This window comes from Ochotona curzoniae, unplaced genomic scaffold (assembly GCF_017591425.1).
Source record: "Ochotona curzoniae isolate NIBS_2020 unplaced genomic scaffold, NIBS_Ocur_1.0 contig_883, whole genome shotgun sequence".
Taxonomy (NCBI): domain Eukaryota; kingdom Metazoa; phylum Chordata; class Mammalia; order Lagomorpha; family Ochotonidae; genus Ochotona; species Ochotona curzoniae.
Window position 1 is genome coordinate 34,402,881 of NW_024466599.1, and position 18,296 is coordinate 34,421,176.

Below are 18,296 nucleotides of genomic sequence, written 5' to 3' on the forward strand. Positions count from 1 at the left end.
ACTTAGCACCAGTGTGGCTGCACCTGCTGTGCTGCTGCTGTGTTAGGTGTTGTGGTCTGAGAGGCAGATTCTGTGACCACCCTCCTGGTAGCTGATGAGGCCCCCTGGGTCACTTCACTGTGCCCCGGTGATGTGAGGGGATGTGTTCAGGCATAGCTCTGGAGGAGGCCAAGTGACTGGGGACCTCAGTAGGCAGGGGGAGAAGAGCTGAGGGCACAGAGCAGGGCTGGGCCTGCCTCACAAGCTCCCTCTGGCTGTTTGTGGGACTGCCTGTTTGGGGGCTTTTGCGGACCCAGGTGCACCCCTATCCGCCAGGACTGAGGGTTGGGGAAGCAGGGCACGCCTGGCCAGGATGTGCCTGCTGCTGAAACCTGGCCTCTAGCTGCGGGTGGCTCCCCGGTGTAGGACTGACGTGTCCGAGCACATGGTGGATGCGTTAAGGGGCAGGTTGAGCCAGTCATCTGAGGTGTCCCCACAGACCCTGAAGTTGGACATGGGATAGCTTCCCCCAACATTTAGTCCTGAAAGAGAAAATCAGCAGGACCAGTGGCCCTACTGCTGGGGCCCCAGAGAATGGCCAGGCCTGCCTGACAGACTCTAAGATGCAGGAGTGCCCCCACCTCTGTTCCCTGTGCAGATGTGGCTGTTTGCAGAGGCAGCCATGTCTAGGAGCAGCTAGAGTGGTCTCAGGTCTGGGCCCAGTGGGACAGCAGGGAGAGGACATGTGCTTGGTGTACGGCAAATAGAGGAGGCATGCGTGGGAGATTGTGGGCACCACCTGCTCTAGGAAACCTCCTGGGCTTTAGGGGCGCCTAGAGTCCCACTTTCTAGGGAGAGCCCTTAGCTGTGTCCCTACCAGTGGGAGCCTGTATACCTCTGGGGAGTGTGTGTGTGTGGGCAAGGGACCAGACTGCTGCTGAACCGGGACTGGGGCTTCCTGTCTGCACCCCTGGAACTCCTCTCCCTGCAGTTCTCACCACCAGCAGCCAGCTAGCTTGAGCCTGCGGGGAACCGTGGGATGAGCTTACTGCTTTTCTGTGTCAATGGGACTTCTTGCCCTCAGACCATTGTGGCCACTGGTCACCGATGGAGTTCCTGGCAGCTCAGAGTGCCCAGCCCTGTTCCTGGTGCGGGCAGGGGGCAGGGGCCTGACTCCCATGGTGGTAGTGCCTTGGCCCCGGGGCCCGCTGGGGATGTAGCTGGTGCTGGGGCCGTCGTGGGAAGAACAAGATTTCTCACCTTCCTCCTTTTCCTATGGTGAGATAAGACTGGAGCCCCTCCCTTGGATGGGGATTTGTTATAGGGATGCACAGGGCCACAAGAATGTCTGGAAACTGCATTTTTAGCCCATAGCCATGGGTTTGGGATCTGGGAGTGTCCTACGCGTGAGGCTCATTGTCTGTATCCCTGGCACCGTGGCTGTTAGAGTCAGCTCTGTCCGTCCCCTCGTTCCCTGCAGAAGGTGCTGCTCTAGGAGAGGAATTTGTAGCCTTTCCCCAGGGTATCCATGGGCAGGCAAGGGTCTGGGACACTGCTGGGGCGGGGCCGGGTGAGGACAAGTGGGAGTTGGCAGAGAGAGGCCCATGAGGCCTAGAAGTCCTAGGGATGCTAGGAAATCTATGTGTAGGACCCCCGGGTGACAGTCACAGCAGCCATGTCCCCCCACCTTCATCTTCTGAGACCAGTCCTCATGGGCGCCGTCTGCCAGGTGCAGGGGCTGGTTCTGTCACCCCTGTCACTGTTCAGTGGTCAGGCCTGGGCAGAGCAGGAAGAAGGCTGGCTTCAGGCTGGGACTGGCCTGTGGGAAGGGACCGGAGCTCACTCTGCCCTGCGTCCTCCTCCTCCTCCTCCTCGGGTGACACCTGATGGTATCACCACCGGCTTGCTCTGCCCCCTTGCCTGAGCGGTCGGTGGCAGGAACGGGGGTGTGGTGCTCAGCAGGGTGTTCGGGTCTTGGCATTAACCAGGAGGCTCACGGTTTTGTCTCCCTCCACAGCCTGGACGTGTCTCCTCAGGTAGAACCTGACCCAGCCGCTCCTCCTCACCACCTCCCCTGCTCCCCCTGGGCCGCCGCCCCCCCCACTCCTGCTCCCACCGCTGCGCCCCTGCTAAGCACTAACCTTTTTGTAGCCGCCTCCCCCGCTGCTGTCACTGCCGCCACCGCTGCCACCAGTGCCGCCGCCCCCGAAGCCACCCCGTCTGGATTCTCGGGGGTCACCAACCCGTTCCTCACCTCCCTGCAAAGCAACCCCTTCTTCGAGGAGCTCGTAGCACTAAATTCTCCTTCACCTGCTCCCTCTCTCCCCAGGGCCTCGAGGGCCGACCCCGCCCCCCTGGCCTTCCCTGGGAAAGCCCTGCCTGAGTGGGACGACACCTTCAACTTCTTTGCCGTGGGCAGGCTGCCTCCAGAGGCCAGGAGCGAGGTCCAGGTCCCTGCAGGAGTGGGGCTGGAGGTGGCTGGGCCACAAGATCTGGGCCCCAGAGCTGTGACAGTGAAGGCAGCAGAGCCCCTGGGAGGCCCTGGGGGAGGAGGAGGAAGAGGTGGGAGCAACATGTGGCCGGGGCCCAGTGTCCCTTTGGACTTGGGACTGGACCAGCAGAGTGCGAGTGAGGCCACGTTGGGACTGCACGGGCCTGCCGGGGCCAGCCCACCTGCCATATCAGCTCAACTGCGTGCAAGATCTTCAGCCTCAGATGTGGACAGTGAGCCGCCAGCCCCAGATGGGGAAGCAGGACAGAGTTCAGCAGGCAGTGGGACGTCTTTGTTCAGCTCCCCGGAAGTGATCAGTGTGTGGGAGAGGCTCCCTGGCCCTGAGGACAATGCCCCTGAGGCCCAGGATGAGGAGACCTCCCGGGGCGAAAGCCAGCTTTTCCATGAGCTCGATACAGTGGACGATTCCTGGCCTTGGGACGTGGTCACCGTGTCTCCTGCTGCTGAGATGGCCTCGCCAGTCCAGGGAGAGTCTGATGTGCAGCCGCTTCCCCAGGTACAGCCAGAACTGCCGGAAACTCGGGTCCCCAGGGGGAGTGAGGGGCCAGCCTGCCTGGAACCGGATCCACAAGCTGTACCCAAGCAGGTATCGGATAAGGGACTGCAGCCTGGCTCGCCACCTCCCAAGCCACCTCGCCTCTTCACACCTTCCCATTCTCTGGCCCAAGAGGAGGAGCAGGAGCAAGAGAAGGCCTTGGATGGACCGAGGCCCACGGGGGCAGGGACAGGGGGAGAAGATACCTCCTCCAGTGTGCTGGCTGCGGGGCGCCAGGACAGCCTGGAGGAGGGGGAGAAGCTGAAGTCCGAGGAGGCTGGGAGCAGTTCATCAGGAGTCCGGCTGGGAGAGCCAGGTCTGGAGGATGTAGCAGTGGAGGATGCCAGCGCCGCCCCTGCATCTGGGCCCTGCCCGCCTGTGTCCACCAGCTGCTCTGAGGACCCTGCCCCCGCGTCCCAGCACTCAGCAAGCTTGAGTCAGCAGATCTGGGGGGCTCCAGAGACTCAGAGCCAGGGACCAGTAGAAGAGGTGGGGCCCCTGTCAGTGACCCCCCAGCAGCCTGATCCGTGGGCTGAGGATGACACCCTGGAGCCCTTCTTGTCTCAGGAGAGCCGAGATCCACCCAGCCTCCCATCCACATCCCCACCAGGGTCCAGGGAATCTTCCATCCGTTCTGGCCCAGAAGAGCTGCCCACGCCCCCAGAGCCTGCCTTCCCACCCCCTCTCCCACCCTGGGCCAGCCACCGCCACGGGGGGCCTGACCCTCTGTGCTCTCCTGTGCCCGGAGTGTGGTCCCTCACCTCCTCTTCCCCGCCCCTCCGAGAGTCAGCCTCTCACCCTGGGGGCGCCCCTGCCCTGCTTGGGGAGGACCACGCTGCAGCCACCCCAGCCTCCCCGCTTGTGCTTCTGCCCTTGGAGACACGACCAGCTGAGGAGCCACAGCCCAGCACCAGGTGAGTGGCCACTCCCAGAGGTACTTTGCAAGAGGAAGAGGGTGGATGGCGGGGCCAAGCAGCTAGATGAGAGCCCTGCCCCAGTGTGCGTGTGTGTGTGTGTGTGTGTGTGTGTGTGTGTGTGTGTGTGTGTGTGTGTGTGTGTGTGTGTGTGTGTGGCGGGGGGATGGGTAGTTAGGACAGAGGAGACTCAAGACCCCAGCCATGCCACCAGCTCTGATGCTGTGACATCAGAGATGACTTCAGGGACTGACAGCATTCCTCCATGAGCCAAGGACTGGGGAGCCATGCTTGTGGGGTGCTGGGGAGAGCAGGAAAGTGAATAAGCCAGCACAGGCTGGTGGGGGTAGGGGGCACAGGAGCTGAGTCATGGGCCCTTCTGGAGCTCATGCACTCAGCCCTGGGGAAATCCATTCTCCCATCGACCAAGAGAGAGACCACAGCAATTTCCTGTCCAGACTGGAGATGGGGTGAGGGGGAAGCAGGAAGCCAGAGGAGGGGCCAGGCCTCAGGTATGCTGGGGACACTTGCAGAGGAAAGAGGTGAATTGAAACTCTTGATACCTTTGTGTCCCCCTGAGCACGGCCTTTGCAGCCATCCACTGCAGCTGAGCCCACCACAGCTTTGGCCTGTTGGAGAGAACTGAGCCCAAGATTTCAGAGGGTGGAGGTGGTTGGGAGGCAGGGGGTGATGGCTGCTGGTTGTGACTTTGCCTGAGTGAAGGGGGCAGAGCAGGGCTGGAGTTTGAGGAGCAGGCCAGGCACCAGCACTGGCCTCCATGCTCAGGCATTTGCTGCTGTGTATTTTGCTTCATCCTAGTTTACTGGACCAGCTCTGTATGTCAGAGAGGGCATGCAAAGTTCATGCCCAGGAGCTGCAATCCAGCAGGGGACACAGGTGCACCCAGGAGGACCCTGGCTGGCCAGGGCTACCGTGTGGCCTGTGGGTAGGAGGGAATTGCACTGTTCTGCCTTCCTCCCCAGCACCATGTGTGAAGACCACTCCCTGAGATGAGAGGAAGTACAGGCAAGCTGGTAGCCACTGTCTGCAGTGTCCTCGCTGCTCCTGCTGTCCCCAGCACTGCCACCTTGGGAAAGCATCTCCTCTGGGTTCTTTCCAGAGGAGATAGGCTCCAACCCCATGCCTGACATGGGCTCAGCTTTGTGAGGTGGATGGGCCACATACAGCTGTCGCCATTTCTCACGTGAAAAACTGATTTCTGTGAGAGCTGTGGCCCCCAGAGTCCCTCTGCTGGAGCCCATGTTGCAGCCCTTCATGTAGGTGCCCTGGGGTTGCGCTAGCCAACCTTGCCATCCCTGCTCAGCCCTTGGTGTGGCTTAGAGCTGCTGCCCAGCTCTGGCCCAGTGCACACTCCCAGCATTCTGCAGCAGAGTACCCAGATGGGTTCTGCCCTGAGCCTAGGTGCTCTGTCATGCTCATGGAACCCTTGACCCTACTGAAGAACCATAGCTGCTTTCCCTGGGTGAGTTTTCCTGGGGCCTGGGACTAAGCCATTCCATTTGTGATTTTTGGGCAGTCTACATCTCAGTGCAGTGAACCTGACTTTGTAAGCAGGTCCCCCAGGGGCAGGTTGGTTGGTTTGTGAACATAATGCTCAGGGGCTTTGCAACCGGAGGATCCTAGAGGAGGGTCCTGAATCAGTCTGGGGTGATTAAGATTTTACAGAGCTTGGAAACATGTAGGAATCAGCAGGCTGATGGAAGGCAGGGGCAGTGTGCCTATGGAGGAATAACTTTTGTATAAGAGCCTGTGACTAGCCGAGCGTTGGTGGTGAGGAAAGGGGCAAGGACCAGATTGTGTTAGAGACTGTGTTTGTTTTCTTACCATGGCAGGAGCCGTGGAAGGCCTTGGTAGCAGGGCCAGTGTCCTGCAGCAGGAGCGAGGGTGGGTTACCTGTAGAAAAGTAACTGATGGAGAGACTGGGGCTGGGAGGATGGTCTGCTGACATGGCTGATTGGTTGGAGAGAGACAGGCAGGTGGTAGGATTAGATGGACGCAGTCTGAAGTCCAGGAGCTCTGCCCCAGCCGTGACCTGAGCACCACATGCTCAGAGCAGAGGGTGGGGTAGAGGGGAGCGTGGTACCAGCAAGGTCCAGCCTGCAGAGGCAGGGGATCCACAGGTGGCAGGAGCAAAAGGGGAGGCAGGGACCTGCGGGCATAGTATCAGCAAAGCCTGGGGAGGGGCTGTCAGGTCAGAAAACCAGGTGGAGGTCTTAGGAGGGAAAGAGGGAGAAGGAGAGTGGCCTGAAGGACAAGGGTGGTCCAGGTGTGGGCTCCATGGAGCCTATGGAGGAGAGAACCAATGGTGTTGGCACCTCCAGCACGGGGTGGGTTCATGGGGCCAGTGTCCCATGAAATGGATTGAAGGAGCCAGCAGGAAGTAAGGAGTTAGGCCATGGCTTTTGTGTCCTGGAGTAGAAGGCCAGTGACACAAGGTGCCTGTTTGGAGCATCTGCAAAGCTGGGGAGGGTTCTGCCTATCTCAGTAGGGCTGGGGAGCAGCCAGGAGTGAGAGGTGGTTGAGAGATGGTGAAGTCTCCTCACCATCTTGGGATGCCAGGAGACTTGGCTGCATCCTTCAAGAAAGGGTTAAGGGAACTGGTCCAGGTGCAGAGTGTGCTGTCCTTGCAGAGAGGCCAGGTCCTTGAGCAGGGCAAGGATGCAACAGCACTAGGCACTGCTGCCTGGAGACCTTGACCATCCAACAGGCTGCAGGCTGCAACCAGGAAGGTGGCCCCTACTTTGTTCCAGGCTCTTCTCTCCCCATCACCTGTCCTGTGTCTGTCTTCACAGCCCTCACCCCGTGAAGCCCCTCAGTGCGGCCCCCGTGGAGGGCAGCCCCGACAGGAAGCAGTCCCGCTCCAGCTTGAGCACTGCCCTGAGCAGCGGCCTGGAGAGACTCAAGACAGTCACGTCGGGCAGCATTCAGCCGGTGGCTCCTGCACCCCAGCCTAGCCAGAGCACGGACACTAAGAGGCTGAAGGTGAATGGGCACCTGACTGGGGGGTGATGGAGCAGGGTGCTGGGGAGGGTGCACAACAGTCCCAAAGTCAGCTGGGATAGGAGGTGGCTAGGAAGGCAGAGGCAGCTGCTCCAAGGGCTCTGGGAAGAGGTCCAGGGGTGAGCCTAGAATGGGTGGGCAGGCAGGCCCAGAGCTGCCTGGCTCACTCTTTATCCTTGAACTCAGGACTCAGCCATGCCAGACCAGTCGGCCAAGTATTACCACCTGACACATGATGAACTCATCTGCCTGCTCCTGCAGCGGGAGCGGGAGCTGAGCCAGCGGAATGAGCATGTGCAGGAGCTGGAGAGCTACATCGACCGGCTGCTAGTGCGCATCATGGAGACCTCGCCCACCCTGCTGCAGATCCCTCCTGGCACCCCCAAGTAGCTCTCCAAGCCCCTGCCCCCTTGGGAGGCTGGGCTGAGTGCCTAGCAGCCCTCCTGCTGAACACTTCCCTGGGGAGACCATAGTCTGGTCACTCCTTGCTCCCCTCTCCCTCCTGCCTCTATTAGGGCAGCCGGAAGGAACACATCAGGTTCTAGGTGCGCCTTGCGTGTCTGGGAACCCTGGGTCTTCCCTACCTGCACTTTTTCATCTCCTTTAGCTTCAGGGGCTTCAGTGAACTGGAATAAGGAAGTTGGCCCTCAAGACAGAGCTAGGGGTACACTGTGGTTTGGTGTGTGGGGTGGCTTGTGCCCAGATTCTTATCCCTGCCCCCAATGCCCCTGCTCCCTTATAGATGGTCAGCCTTTTTTTTTTCCCACCGCCAAACCCTCATCCTGCAGCCCCTCCAGGGGTTACTAGTGTTCCTGGGATGGGGACAGGGACCAAGCTGCCCGTCTGTAGGTTATGCATAAGCAGGGCACCTACTCTTCAGTCTCATGCCCATTGCCCTGGGAACCAGAAGCTGCTGTGGTCCAGCCTGGTTTCTGCTGTGTCCTGAGTCTCTGTCCATCTCAGCTGCTGACAGAGTGGTCACCCCGTGTGTTGGGGGGAAGATGGGTGACATGGGTTCTCCAAGATGCTTCGTATCCCCACATGTGACCTTTTTGCTGGGAATGTGTGGCAGGTGGGGCCAGGTGGGCGGGGGCTCCTCTTGGCTCCCCTCCCACATGTGGGCCCTTCTAGGTCGGGCCTCTGGGGTGCTTAGGTTTTGGGGATCAAACCTCCATGTCTCTTCTGGCTCCCTGTCCAGATGCCAACACCCTGCTGCTCAAGGGTTTGAACTTCCAGAAACCAATTAAAATGTGCCTTTTGTGGGTGGGGTCTAACACCTCTGGACGTAGACCTCCCCCGCTCCTGGATGTCCCCCCCTCCTGTCTGAGCACATGGAGACAGCTCTGCCAGGGCCTGGGGGGAATGTGTGTGGAAGGTGGAGCAGCCCTGTCCTTCCCCACTGCTACAGTGAATCTGTTGAGGGTCTGGCCAAGTTCCCTCCATCTTTTCTGCCATTACCTCCTCCCTCCAGGTGGAGGATCTGAGGATAGATTGTACTGGATGGCAGGGAGCCTGGGGCTGCTCCACTGTCTGACTCAGCCTGGCCTCAGTTCTGAAAGTGGGAGGTTCCACTGTGCCATCCCTGACTGTCCCGTCTGCCCCCATGGACTTGCCTGGCCTGGATCACAGCATCCTCTGAAAGGAAGGGTCTGCCCTTTGGCCCCCAGCCCCTCATTTTCTTGTAGAGAACACAGCAGGCCTCCTCCCATCCTGGCTTCTGCAAGGAACCTTTGGTGTCTGGGGACAGCCTGTGTTAATAAAAGCTGGAGGGGACAGGAGTGCTACGGGATCGTACCTCTGGCCTGGGGTGGAGCAGCCAGCTCCTGTGGGGCCATCTCTTGATCAGAGTACCTTTGGGGTCTCTTGGGAGGACATGTGTTCCTGTGGATCCACTTGCCAGGGTGGAGCAGAGGAATCCCCACACATCTCCTGCACACACAGGGAAAGCTCCAATAGAGTTAAACACCTTGAAGTCCCCTTATGAGCACCGAGAGACCATAGGTGCCAGGTGCCTGGGACTTGAGTCACGTGTTAGTAGGGAGTGAGGATGTGGGGGCCAGAGAAGTAACTTCTCTGAGTGAGGAGGCCAGTCCCCCCACCAGGTGTCCCCCTAGTCCCATCCCAGCTCCAGTCTCCCACTCACCCTTAATTCCAGGTCTCGCCTGGGGTCCAGGGCAGGCATGCACCCCATGGTTCTTGCTCAATCACTTTTGCTCCTGGCTACAAATTGGAGGAGAGCTGCTGGGGGTCTGGGCAGGGAGTAGCAGTTCAAGCTCTGCTTTGCTGTTTGTCTTCCTAGTTCTAACTCCTGTTTATAAAGAGCTTGTTCTTCCATGTTTTGAGCACTTTATGAAGAATAAAATGTTCACCTACTGCAGGTGTCTCTGTCGTGTTCCTGTGTTGGAGCGAGTGTGTGGAGGGGAAAGCCTCACAGCCAGTCTCTGCCTTGCCATCAGGGGGCAGCACAGTGTGGGCCCGGGGTCTGGACTGTCTCTTCTCACTCCCAGGATAGGCCTGGGTGAGCATTATGGGTTCATCCATGGGTACCATGGGGGAACATGGAGGGCCATAGAACTGACTCCTGTTCTCAGGCTGGTAGAGGGAGATAAGACACAAATCCAAAATACGAACTGTCCAGGATCAGCTGGAATCCCTGCATCTTCTGGGAGATTGGAGTTTCTCCAGGTTATTCGTGAAAGAGAAGCCCAGGCAGTGTCCAGTTAGACCAAAGTGGGCTTCCCCATAGCGGAGACCAAATAGTCCTGCCACCCTCATGGTGACAGAGGCATCCCCGTTTCGTACAGTGGGCAGGTAATCCAGCTAGGAGTCTTGAACTGACCCATTCTGCAGGAGTGTGCTGTCTGTGCAGCAGCTTGCTCCACCGCAGGATCCCCTTGTATTGAAAGTTCTTCTTGGGGGCTGCCACGTGGTGCAACAAGCTAATCCTCTGCCTGCAGCACTAGCATCTCATACGGGTGTCGGTTCTAGTCCTGCCTGTTCCACTTCCCTCTCAGCTTCCTGCTTGTGGCCTGGGAGGGCAGTAGAGGACAGCCCAAAGCCTTGGGACCCTGCACCTGCATGGGAGACCTGGAAGAGACTCCTGGGTTCTGGCTTCATATTGGCTTAGATGTAACTCTTGTGGCCATTTGGAGGGTGAACCAGGACATGGAAGATTCTGTCTTTCCTCTCTGTAAAATCTGCCTCTCAGATTAAAATAAATAAATAAATAAATAAATAAACATTCTGCTTGCTGGTACTTGATCAGCACTGCTCCCCGCAGGCTTTAGGTGGGAGTGGTCTTCTGGAGTTTACCAAAGGAGGTGTAGGCAGAGGCTGCTGGGGCTTTTAAGGCTTCCTGGTTACCTCCAGCCCATAGGTTACTTGAATGCCTGCTGTGAGTCGCCTGTGCCTGGCTCTGAAGACTCCACAGGAATCAGAAAGCCACAGCCGGGAGGCAGGCAGGTGGCACAGCGTCTGGGACACCGCATCCTGGGTCACAGTGTCTGAATTCCAGCCTGCTCCTCCTGGGAGGCGGCAGGTGATGGCGTCAGCAGTTGAGTCCCTGGAGCTGGGCTCCCGACTTAACCTAGCTTAGCCTTGGCTGTAGGAGGCATGCGGGGCAAGGACCCTGCTAGCGCTCTGCCTTTCAAATCAAAACAGGCAACTCAGTTTTAACGTTTTAAGTAACAGCCCCTACTCTACAGACCGTGTAGAGGAAAGGCAGGTACCGAAAAGCAGAAATAGTTACACATGCCAAACCGTGGCATAACTGGGGAAAGTCAGGTGTCTGATGGACAGGAAAACGCAAATATTCAGGTTAGGGTCAGAGAGAAGCAGTGCGAGAAGATCAAAGTTACTCTTCTGGGCGCAGAATGTCCTTGGGATCGCGGGTGGGTGTTAGGGACAGGAGGAGGAGCGGCGGGCGAGCGAGAAGTGCGTGGAACTCCCCGCAGTGCTACCGGTTGTAAAAGGCCTTCCTAGATGAACCCCACTCGGCCTGCAGTCCTTGCCTGTGTGGTCTCCGGTGGCCTGGGCTGCTCCGACTGCAGGGTACAGAGCAGCAGCGAAGCGGCGCCCCGCAGGCCGTCCGTGCGCGTGAGCCCTTCGCGGCCGGCAGATATGGAGCCCCAGCTGTGCACCGCAGCACCCCTATGTCGCCCTTGCAGTCCGGGGTTACCGTGCAGCGTGACGCGAGAGACTACACTCCCCACAACCCTCTGCGCCTCCGGCTCGCTGCGGTTGCCTGTGGCCAATCGGGAGAGGCCGCCGTGGCGGGGGCCGAAGAGGGACATTTTAAAAGGGCCGGGGATTGCGGGTGTCAGTGGCCATGGCGGATACAGCGACTACAGCATCGGCGGCGGCGGCCAGTGCCGCTAACACCTCGACCGATGCGCCTCCCTTCCAGCTGGGCAAACCCCGCTTCCAGCAGGTGAGGATCGGGCTTGCGGGCTGCAGGTCAGCGGTGGCACCGGGAGGGCGCGCAAACTCCCCTTCAAAGTCCCCTTCCGTCCGAGGGTCTCCCACTCGCGGCCACCAGAGCTTGCAGCTGGTGCCTCGGGGACCTCGGCCACGGCTGTCCCTTCCCATTGGTCAGGGGGGCGGGTGAGGACTCTCCACGCTGCCTCTCTATTGGCCTTTGGCGCCGTCGCTCCCCGGTTACCCGCGCCCTCCAGCCTTCCCCGCCCGAGATGCTCTGTGATTGGCCGCCGCCGACCGCGGCCCCGGAGCCCCTGGCACCCAGGTTCCAACAGCTCCCTCGGGGTCTGTCCTGGGCTGGGCAGAGGCCTCCTGCGGGCGCCAAATTCGAGCGCCGACCCGGGGAGGCAAAGTTTGCGTGTCCGGGATGCTTCCTAACTTTTTTTCCCCCGCCCCGGGTGGTGAGACTGACGCTGCCTCCCAGCTGCTGGCCGCCCGGGTTCGCGCTGAGCGCGCGCGCGTCCGGCGGCTGCGCTCCTGGTCCGCGACCCCAAGCCCGGTCCGCGCGCGGTGAGGTTTCGCTGTCGCCGCGGGCTGGCGGGCGGGTGTCCCACCGGATGGAGCCGGGGTGCGGGAAACGCTGTGTCATCCTCAAGGCTGCTGCCTGTGCAAGGAGCCACCGCGCACCTGGACCCAGCGCTGCCGCGCGGGGCAGACCGGCTGAGCTCTTCGGGGGGCGCGATGACTGTGTGAGCCCTTTACTCCAGGACTCGCGTCGGGTGACAGGGGCTGTTCAGCGTTGCAGACCCTGGCCCCGTGGCCTCCGACGGGGCTCTGCTGTGTACCGGGCGGAGAGATTGGGCGCTGAGACACGTCTTGCAGGAGGTGGGGTGGCGGCTGAGGGGATCAGAAAGTTTTGGGGCAGGAAGAGGAGTATTCAAAGGCCAGCGGGTGGCCACTTCTCATGGGTGGCGGAGGTGGTAGCACAGGCAGCGGCGGCAGCTGGCGGGGCGGTGCGGACTGACTCCTAGGTTTTGCTGATATAATTATGGGGAGCTGTGCTCCTGTGCCTTCAGGGAAAATGTCCCCATAGCTTCTAATCAAGACTTGAGAGCCTTTTAAAGACAGGCAGTGTCAGCCTGTGGGTGACTGAGGGAAAGCAAGGCCAGACTGCAAGGTAAGGGTGGGGGGAACCTCTGCCAGGGCTAGATTGGCCCTGCCGCGTCCTTCTGTGCGACCAGGCCTACAACCGCTGGGGACCAGGGACTGCCTTCTTTTTACTAATGGATCCCCCTGGTGATCCCGTCTACTGTGATCTCTGCCCCCTTTGTGGGATCCTCACAGCTCACCCTCTTTCCTGCAGTCGGTTCCTGGATGTACTCCAAGCCCCGTGCAAAAAAAGGGCTGACCTTGCTCTGCTCCTTCTTACCCTGAGACATGAGCAGAGATTCCTGGGGTGGACTTTTGTCCTCTGGCACCTGTTAGCGTGGCACTTTGGACGTTCTGTTGCCTGTGTGGAGTACCTATGAGAGCCCTTCGCTGCAGTGTGTGCTGGGGCAGTGGATGGATGCTTGGAGTGACTGCTCTGGAAGGTAGGGAATGCAGGCGCTGTCTGGAGCTCCCTTCCTCCAAACTAGTGACCTGCTGGAATCACAGGTGATTCATCCCTGTTCAGAATGTCTCCTCCTCCCTCCAAGCCTGTTTCTCTTACTCAGTTGCCAGCTCTGCCAGCAACCAGGTTTGCCACCCAGTGTTAGAGTGGGGAAGCTGGGACTCACCTCAGAACGCCCCTTTCTCTCCCTCAGCAGACCAGCTCACCTGGGTCACAGGTTTCAGGTCACGGTTTATCACCCACATTTTAACCCAGTCAGTTTCCTGGGCCACGGTAGAGGTCTCCCTGCTTTCATTGTGTCTGCCTTCCAATCCCTCCCCCTTCTGCACAGCAGAGTCCCAGCAATGCATGTCTGATCAGGTGATCTCTCCTTTTGCTACACGCTTAGCACCCTCCTTCTGAGACTAAGAAACCCTTCCCCTTTAAGAGAAGGTAGAGTTACAGAGAGAAGAACAACAGAGAAAGGGAAGGAGAGAGAGATTTTTCACCTACCATCTACTCAACAGTGACCAGTCAGGAACTTCATCCATGTGGCTGCAGGAGCCCTAGCACTTGGGCCATGTGCTGCTGCTTTCCCAGGGGCATTAGCAGGCAGTTATGCAGGAAGTGGAGCAGCTGGGACTTGAGCCAGTACTCATTTGTGATGTGGATGCCCCAAGGGTCTGTAAGATCCACCCCTCTGACCCTCCTGCCTCCCACCATACTGGCTGCTTTTCAACCTTTCAGCCTACTCTTCCTTCCCCACACTGGGTTGTCTGCTGGAACAGTGCCCCTTCCCCAGCTCAGCTCCTGCCCCATTCCTCCTAGCCCCTAGCATGTCTACATAGCACCATCCCATGTCTTGACTACACTCCCTTACTGCAGAGCCCCCAGGTCAATGCAAACATTGATTTGGGGTAGCTATTACACTATTCTCTGTCTTCCCTATTTGACATTAAAATATATATTTGAAGAGTAGAGAGATAGAGACAGCTCCCATCTCCTGGGTCATTCCCCACGTGTCTGCAGTGACTCCTGTGTGGGGCTGAAGCTGAGATCTGGGAACTTGATCCAGGTCTCCAAGGTGGATGGAAGGAACCCAATGACTTAAGCCCTTACCTGTTGCCTCCTGGGTGTGCATAAGCAGACACTGGACTGAGGATTTGGAGCCAGTTATTGAACTTGGCATTCTTTAAAAAGTTTTCTTTTTCTTTTTGAAAAGCAGGGAGACTTACATCTTCCATTGACTGGTTTATTTTCCACATACCAGTAGCAGCCTAGGCTGGACCAGGCCAAAGGCAGGAGCTTAGAACTCAGTGCAGATATCCTGTGTGTGTAGCAGAGACCCAACTACTTGAGCTGTCACCTGCCATCTCCCAGGCTGTACATTTGCAGAAAGCTAGAGTGGACAGCGAAGCCAGGACCTGAATGCAGGCACTCCAATATGGGATGTGGGTGACCCAGTTGTTGCATGCCAGTGGCTTTATTAAGTTTCTTTTTATCTGTCTCTACAAAGATCTGATGGTCTTGTAAAAGAAAAGGAAAAGGAAGGATCACAGAAACCCAGTAACATATTAACAAAGTCTTATTGTTTATACTAATGGTTTCTAGCATTTAGGTTGCAGGTGGTTGACTCAATCAACAACAAAGGCTTCCTTGACACCCTGACCAAAATGCAGGTCTTCCTCACTTTATCATCACCTTTCTCAGGCAATGGGCCATTCTGAGCTTGGGAGTTCCCATGCATCCCATAAAGTTGTTGAAGGTAACCCTGGAATAAAAGAGTATCTAACTTTGAGAAGACAGGGAGAAGCCTCATACCGGATCCCCACCTGCCACTGCTTAATTCCTAAGCCTAAGCATGTTGAACTGCAAAGAATTCCCAAAACCCAGAGTCTTTTTTTTTTTTTAAGTTTCACATATTTATTATTTAGTGTAATAAGCTCCAATAAATCAACCTGATCGCATGCTTTTGGAGAAGTATTTCCTGGTTAAGTGGAAAATTGTGTGAATGGCTTCTAGAAGACCTTCATTCTAAGCAGCTTTATAGTGACACATGTCATTTAGAAGTCTGGACCTTCAGTTTACCATAACATACTTGCATTGGGACCCAGTTTGTTCCAGGGTTCTAGGTTATTCTTTCTGTCCCAACTGACATCTGGATTGAACAAAGTCAGATGCATGACATACAGTGCAGTTCCAGTCCCTCCTGCTCCAATAAATATGGAGAGGGGAACCAAGCTGGGTTGCTGCTTGGCCTGGCCGAGCACTTGGCGGAGCGTATTTGCAGCAGGAGCCTCTGGTCAAAGCTGGAAGGCCCAGACTACCAACACCCAGTGTCTTAAACACTGGGGCAAATGCCCATTCCCTCACTGGCATCTTAACTTCGAGGCAATATGTCTACCCTTGTCTCCTTCTTCTAGGGGTGCAGACCCCATGAATTCAAAGATTGTGCTTGGCTGGACCCCTGCTGACAGCACAGTGCCTGGCACCCAACATGTGCTTAGTAAGATTTGCTGACTAAACGAATGTGCTGCAGACTTCTCAGTGGCTCTTTGTGGGCTTCAGCTAAATCATCATACAAGGTTGTAGCTGGGCAGCTGGTCTGCCTTTTCTCTGAATTGTTCCTTAGGGATTGTGTAGGATTTCAGTGAGGTGGGGGCATGTTTGGTGGAATAAGAATCTTCAGTCATGCGGCGCTTGGTTGCCCTGGGCTCTAAGGAAGTGAGTCTAAAGAACACACAATCTGTTCCATGTGTACTGGGTTGGTGAGCTACCTCTGGGTTCAACCTGCATCTCTTGCCCCTGCCTTCCATGCTAAGCACACAGTAGGAACCCCGAGGGTGCTCCTGGCGTCCTGTGCTGGCTGGACAAAAGCTTGCCTCAGGGTGCTTCAGAGTGCAAGGGGTGTTCCTGGAGCCCACACTAGGGCTGTCACTGTCACTCTCCAGGTGGCCCCACTGCTTCCTGTGGAACTTGGATTCAAGGCCTTTCTCTGGAGTAACCCCCCAGGAGCTCCTCCCACCTCCTTTCCTCTGTCAAGGTCTTCTTAGGCAGGAGGATGGGGAAGAAGGAGCACTGAGCAACATCAGGTGCTGGTGAAAGGGTGGTGACTTTGGCCTGTGGCCGTGTTTCTTTCCATGGTCATGTTTCTTTCCATAAGATGATGATGATAGGGGTTGAAGTTATACAGTGAGCTAAACTTGCGGCGTGTGGTGCCAGCATCCCATATGGGCACTGGTTCAAGTCCCAGCTGCTCTATCTCCAGTCTAGCTTCTTGCTGATGTATCTGGGAAAGCAGTAGAAGTTGGCTCCTGCCCTTCATATTAGAGACTCAGATGGAATTCTAGGCTCCTGCTTTGTACTTGACCTAGTCCTGGGTGTCGCAGCCATTTGGAAAATGAACCAGCAGATGGACGATCTCTCTGTCTCTTTCTCTGCCTTTGAAATAAATAAAATAAATATATTTTTTAAAAAGTAGGTGATGGTGATATTGAGAATGGTGGCCACCTTTGTGCATAGTGACTTATTTGATTTTCACAGCCCTGTGTGGCAGGTACAGTGGTCTCCTGTCTGTAGGTTAGGAGACTGCATCTCACAACAAGTTGAGCCACTTGTTAGGCTGCCTGGTTCCAGAGTTCACCTTTATTTGTTTATTGTCAGTCTTTTTGTTCTTGGTGGTTTTCCAAGGTACAAAAGCTGACACTCATTGATATGTTTCCTTGCACTCTTGCACTCAGCTTCAACAGGTGCTAGCCAAAGACTGACTTTGTTTCATCTCTACATCTCCCCAATGAATTCTTTGTAATCAAAACCCAAGTAACTTGTCATTTTGCGAACTAAAAAGAAGATATCTTTAAAAATAAGGACTCACTTCATTAGTTTTTTAAAAACTGATTTATTTCAGCGATCTGTTGGCTTACTCCTTAAATGCCTATAATAAACAGCATGGATGGGCCAGGGGGAAGTCAAGAGGCAATACCTCGGTCTGGAGCTTTTCTGTGGTGATAGGGGCCCAAGTATGTGAGACTTCACCTGTTGCTTTTCCTTGTTGCACATTCGCAGGAAGTTAGAATCAGAGCCGCACTTGATCCCAAGCACTCCAGTCTGCGAAGCAGGTGTTTGGGATTTTTTAGATTTACAAAAATCAAAAGGAAAGCAAAGGCTTCATACTCAGCCCTCAACCAATATCCCCAGGATACATTTGGCTACTAAGAAGCAACTAGTTGAAACTAAGAAGCAACATTGTTGTGTTACAATACTATACTCCTGACTTAATCTGAGTTCAACTTTTTTTTTTTACACTAACGTTACTTTCTGTTACAAAATCCTACCCAGGTTCCCTCATGACATTTAGTTGTCATGTCTTAGTCAGCACTGGCCTCTGATAGATTCTACTTTCCTTGTTTCTGATGACCTTCATGTTTTTGAGAAACCTGCTAGAACGTCTCTCCATCTGGATTTGCCTGATGTTTTGAGAGTACCCTTTTAGGAGAAGAATATCATAGAAATGATATTTCTTCCTCATGTCATATTACAGGATTTTTGGGGACTAACTTTTAACAAGCACAGCATTCTTAATATGCCTGATTATTTTTTTCTTTTTTAAAAATTTTATTTATTTTTATTGCAAAGTCAGATATACAGAGAGGAAGATCTTCCATCCAATGATTCACTCCCCAAGTGACCACAGCAGCCGGTGCTGAGCCGATCCAAAGCCAGGAGCCAGGAACTTCTTCCAGGTCTCCCACACGGGTGCAGGGTCCCAAAACTTTGAGCTGTCTTCGACTGCTTTCCCAGGCCACAAGCAGGGAGCTGGATGGGAAGTGGAGCTGCTGGCATTCGGCACCTGTATAGGATCCCGGCGCGTTCAAGGTGAGGACTTTAGCCGTTAGGCCACTACGCTGGACCCAATATACCTGATTATTTCTTAATATCAAACAACCAGTCGCTATTCACATTTCCTTGATTGTTTATTATTATTATTTTTAAAGACCTGTTTCTTAGAGTGAAGGAGAGATAAATATGGATTACATCCTAAATGGATACAACAACTAACTCTGAGCCAGTCTAAAGTCAGGAGCTTTACTGGGGTCTCCCATGGGAGTGCAGGAGCCCAAGACCTTACTTGGACTGTTCTCCATTGCTTTCCGAGGCTTTATCATATCAGGGAGCTGGATCAGAAGCAGAGCAGCCAAGACTTGAACTGGTACTCATATGGGATCATTGTCACAAGTGAGAATTTAACATGTTGTGCCATACTGTCCATTAGTTTTTATTGTTGGTTTATTTGCATCAGAATCCTAAGCCTCACATACTACATTTGGT

The 18,296-nt window shown here is 55.8% G+C and overlaps 2 protein-coding genes across 7 annotated transcripts in view; both read left to right on the forward strand.

The window, feature by feature from the left end:
* RAB11FIP5 (RAB11 family interacting protein 5) overlaps positions 1–9,334 on the forward strand; it is a 28,553-nt gene extending 19,219 nt beyond the window's left edge. The window contains exons 4-6 of one of the 2 annotated variants that reach the window (XM_040993223.1): positions 1,997–3,940; positions 6,754–6,943; positions 7,148–9,334. In XM_040993223.1, the coding sequence (XP_040849157.1) occupies positions 1,997–3,940; positions 6,754–6,943; positions 7,148–7,351 (2,338 nt within the window). In that variant the 3' untranslated portion in view covers positions 7,352–9,334. The remainder of the gene's footprint in view (positions 1–1,996; positions 3,941–6,753; positions 6,944–7,147) is intronic. The other variant, XM_040993224.1, reaches the window with a different exon arrangement.
* Positions 9,335–11,158: 1,824 nt separating this feature from the next.
* SFXN5 (sideroflexin 5) overlaps positions 11,159–18,296 on the forward strand; it is a 95,750-nt gene continuing 88,612 nt past the window's right edge. For 3 of the 5 annotated variants that reach the window (XM_040993228.1, XM_040993229.1, XM_040993226.1), the window contains exon 1: positions 11,289–11,390. In XM_040993228.1, coding sequence (XP_040849162.1) covers positions 11,289–11,390 — 102 coding nt within the window. Of the gene's footprint in view, positions 11,391–18,296 lie in introns of all 5 variants that reach the window. The other 2 variants (XM_040993225.1, XM_040993227.1) reach the window with 2 other exon arrangements.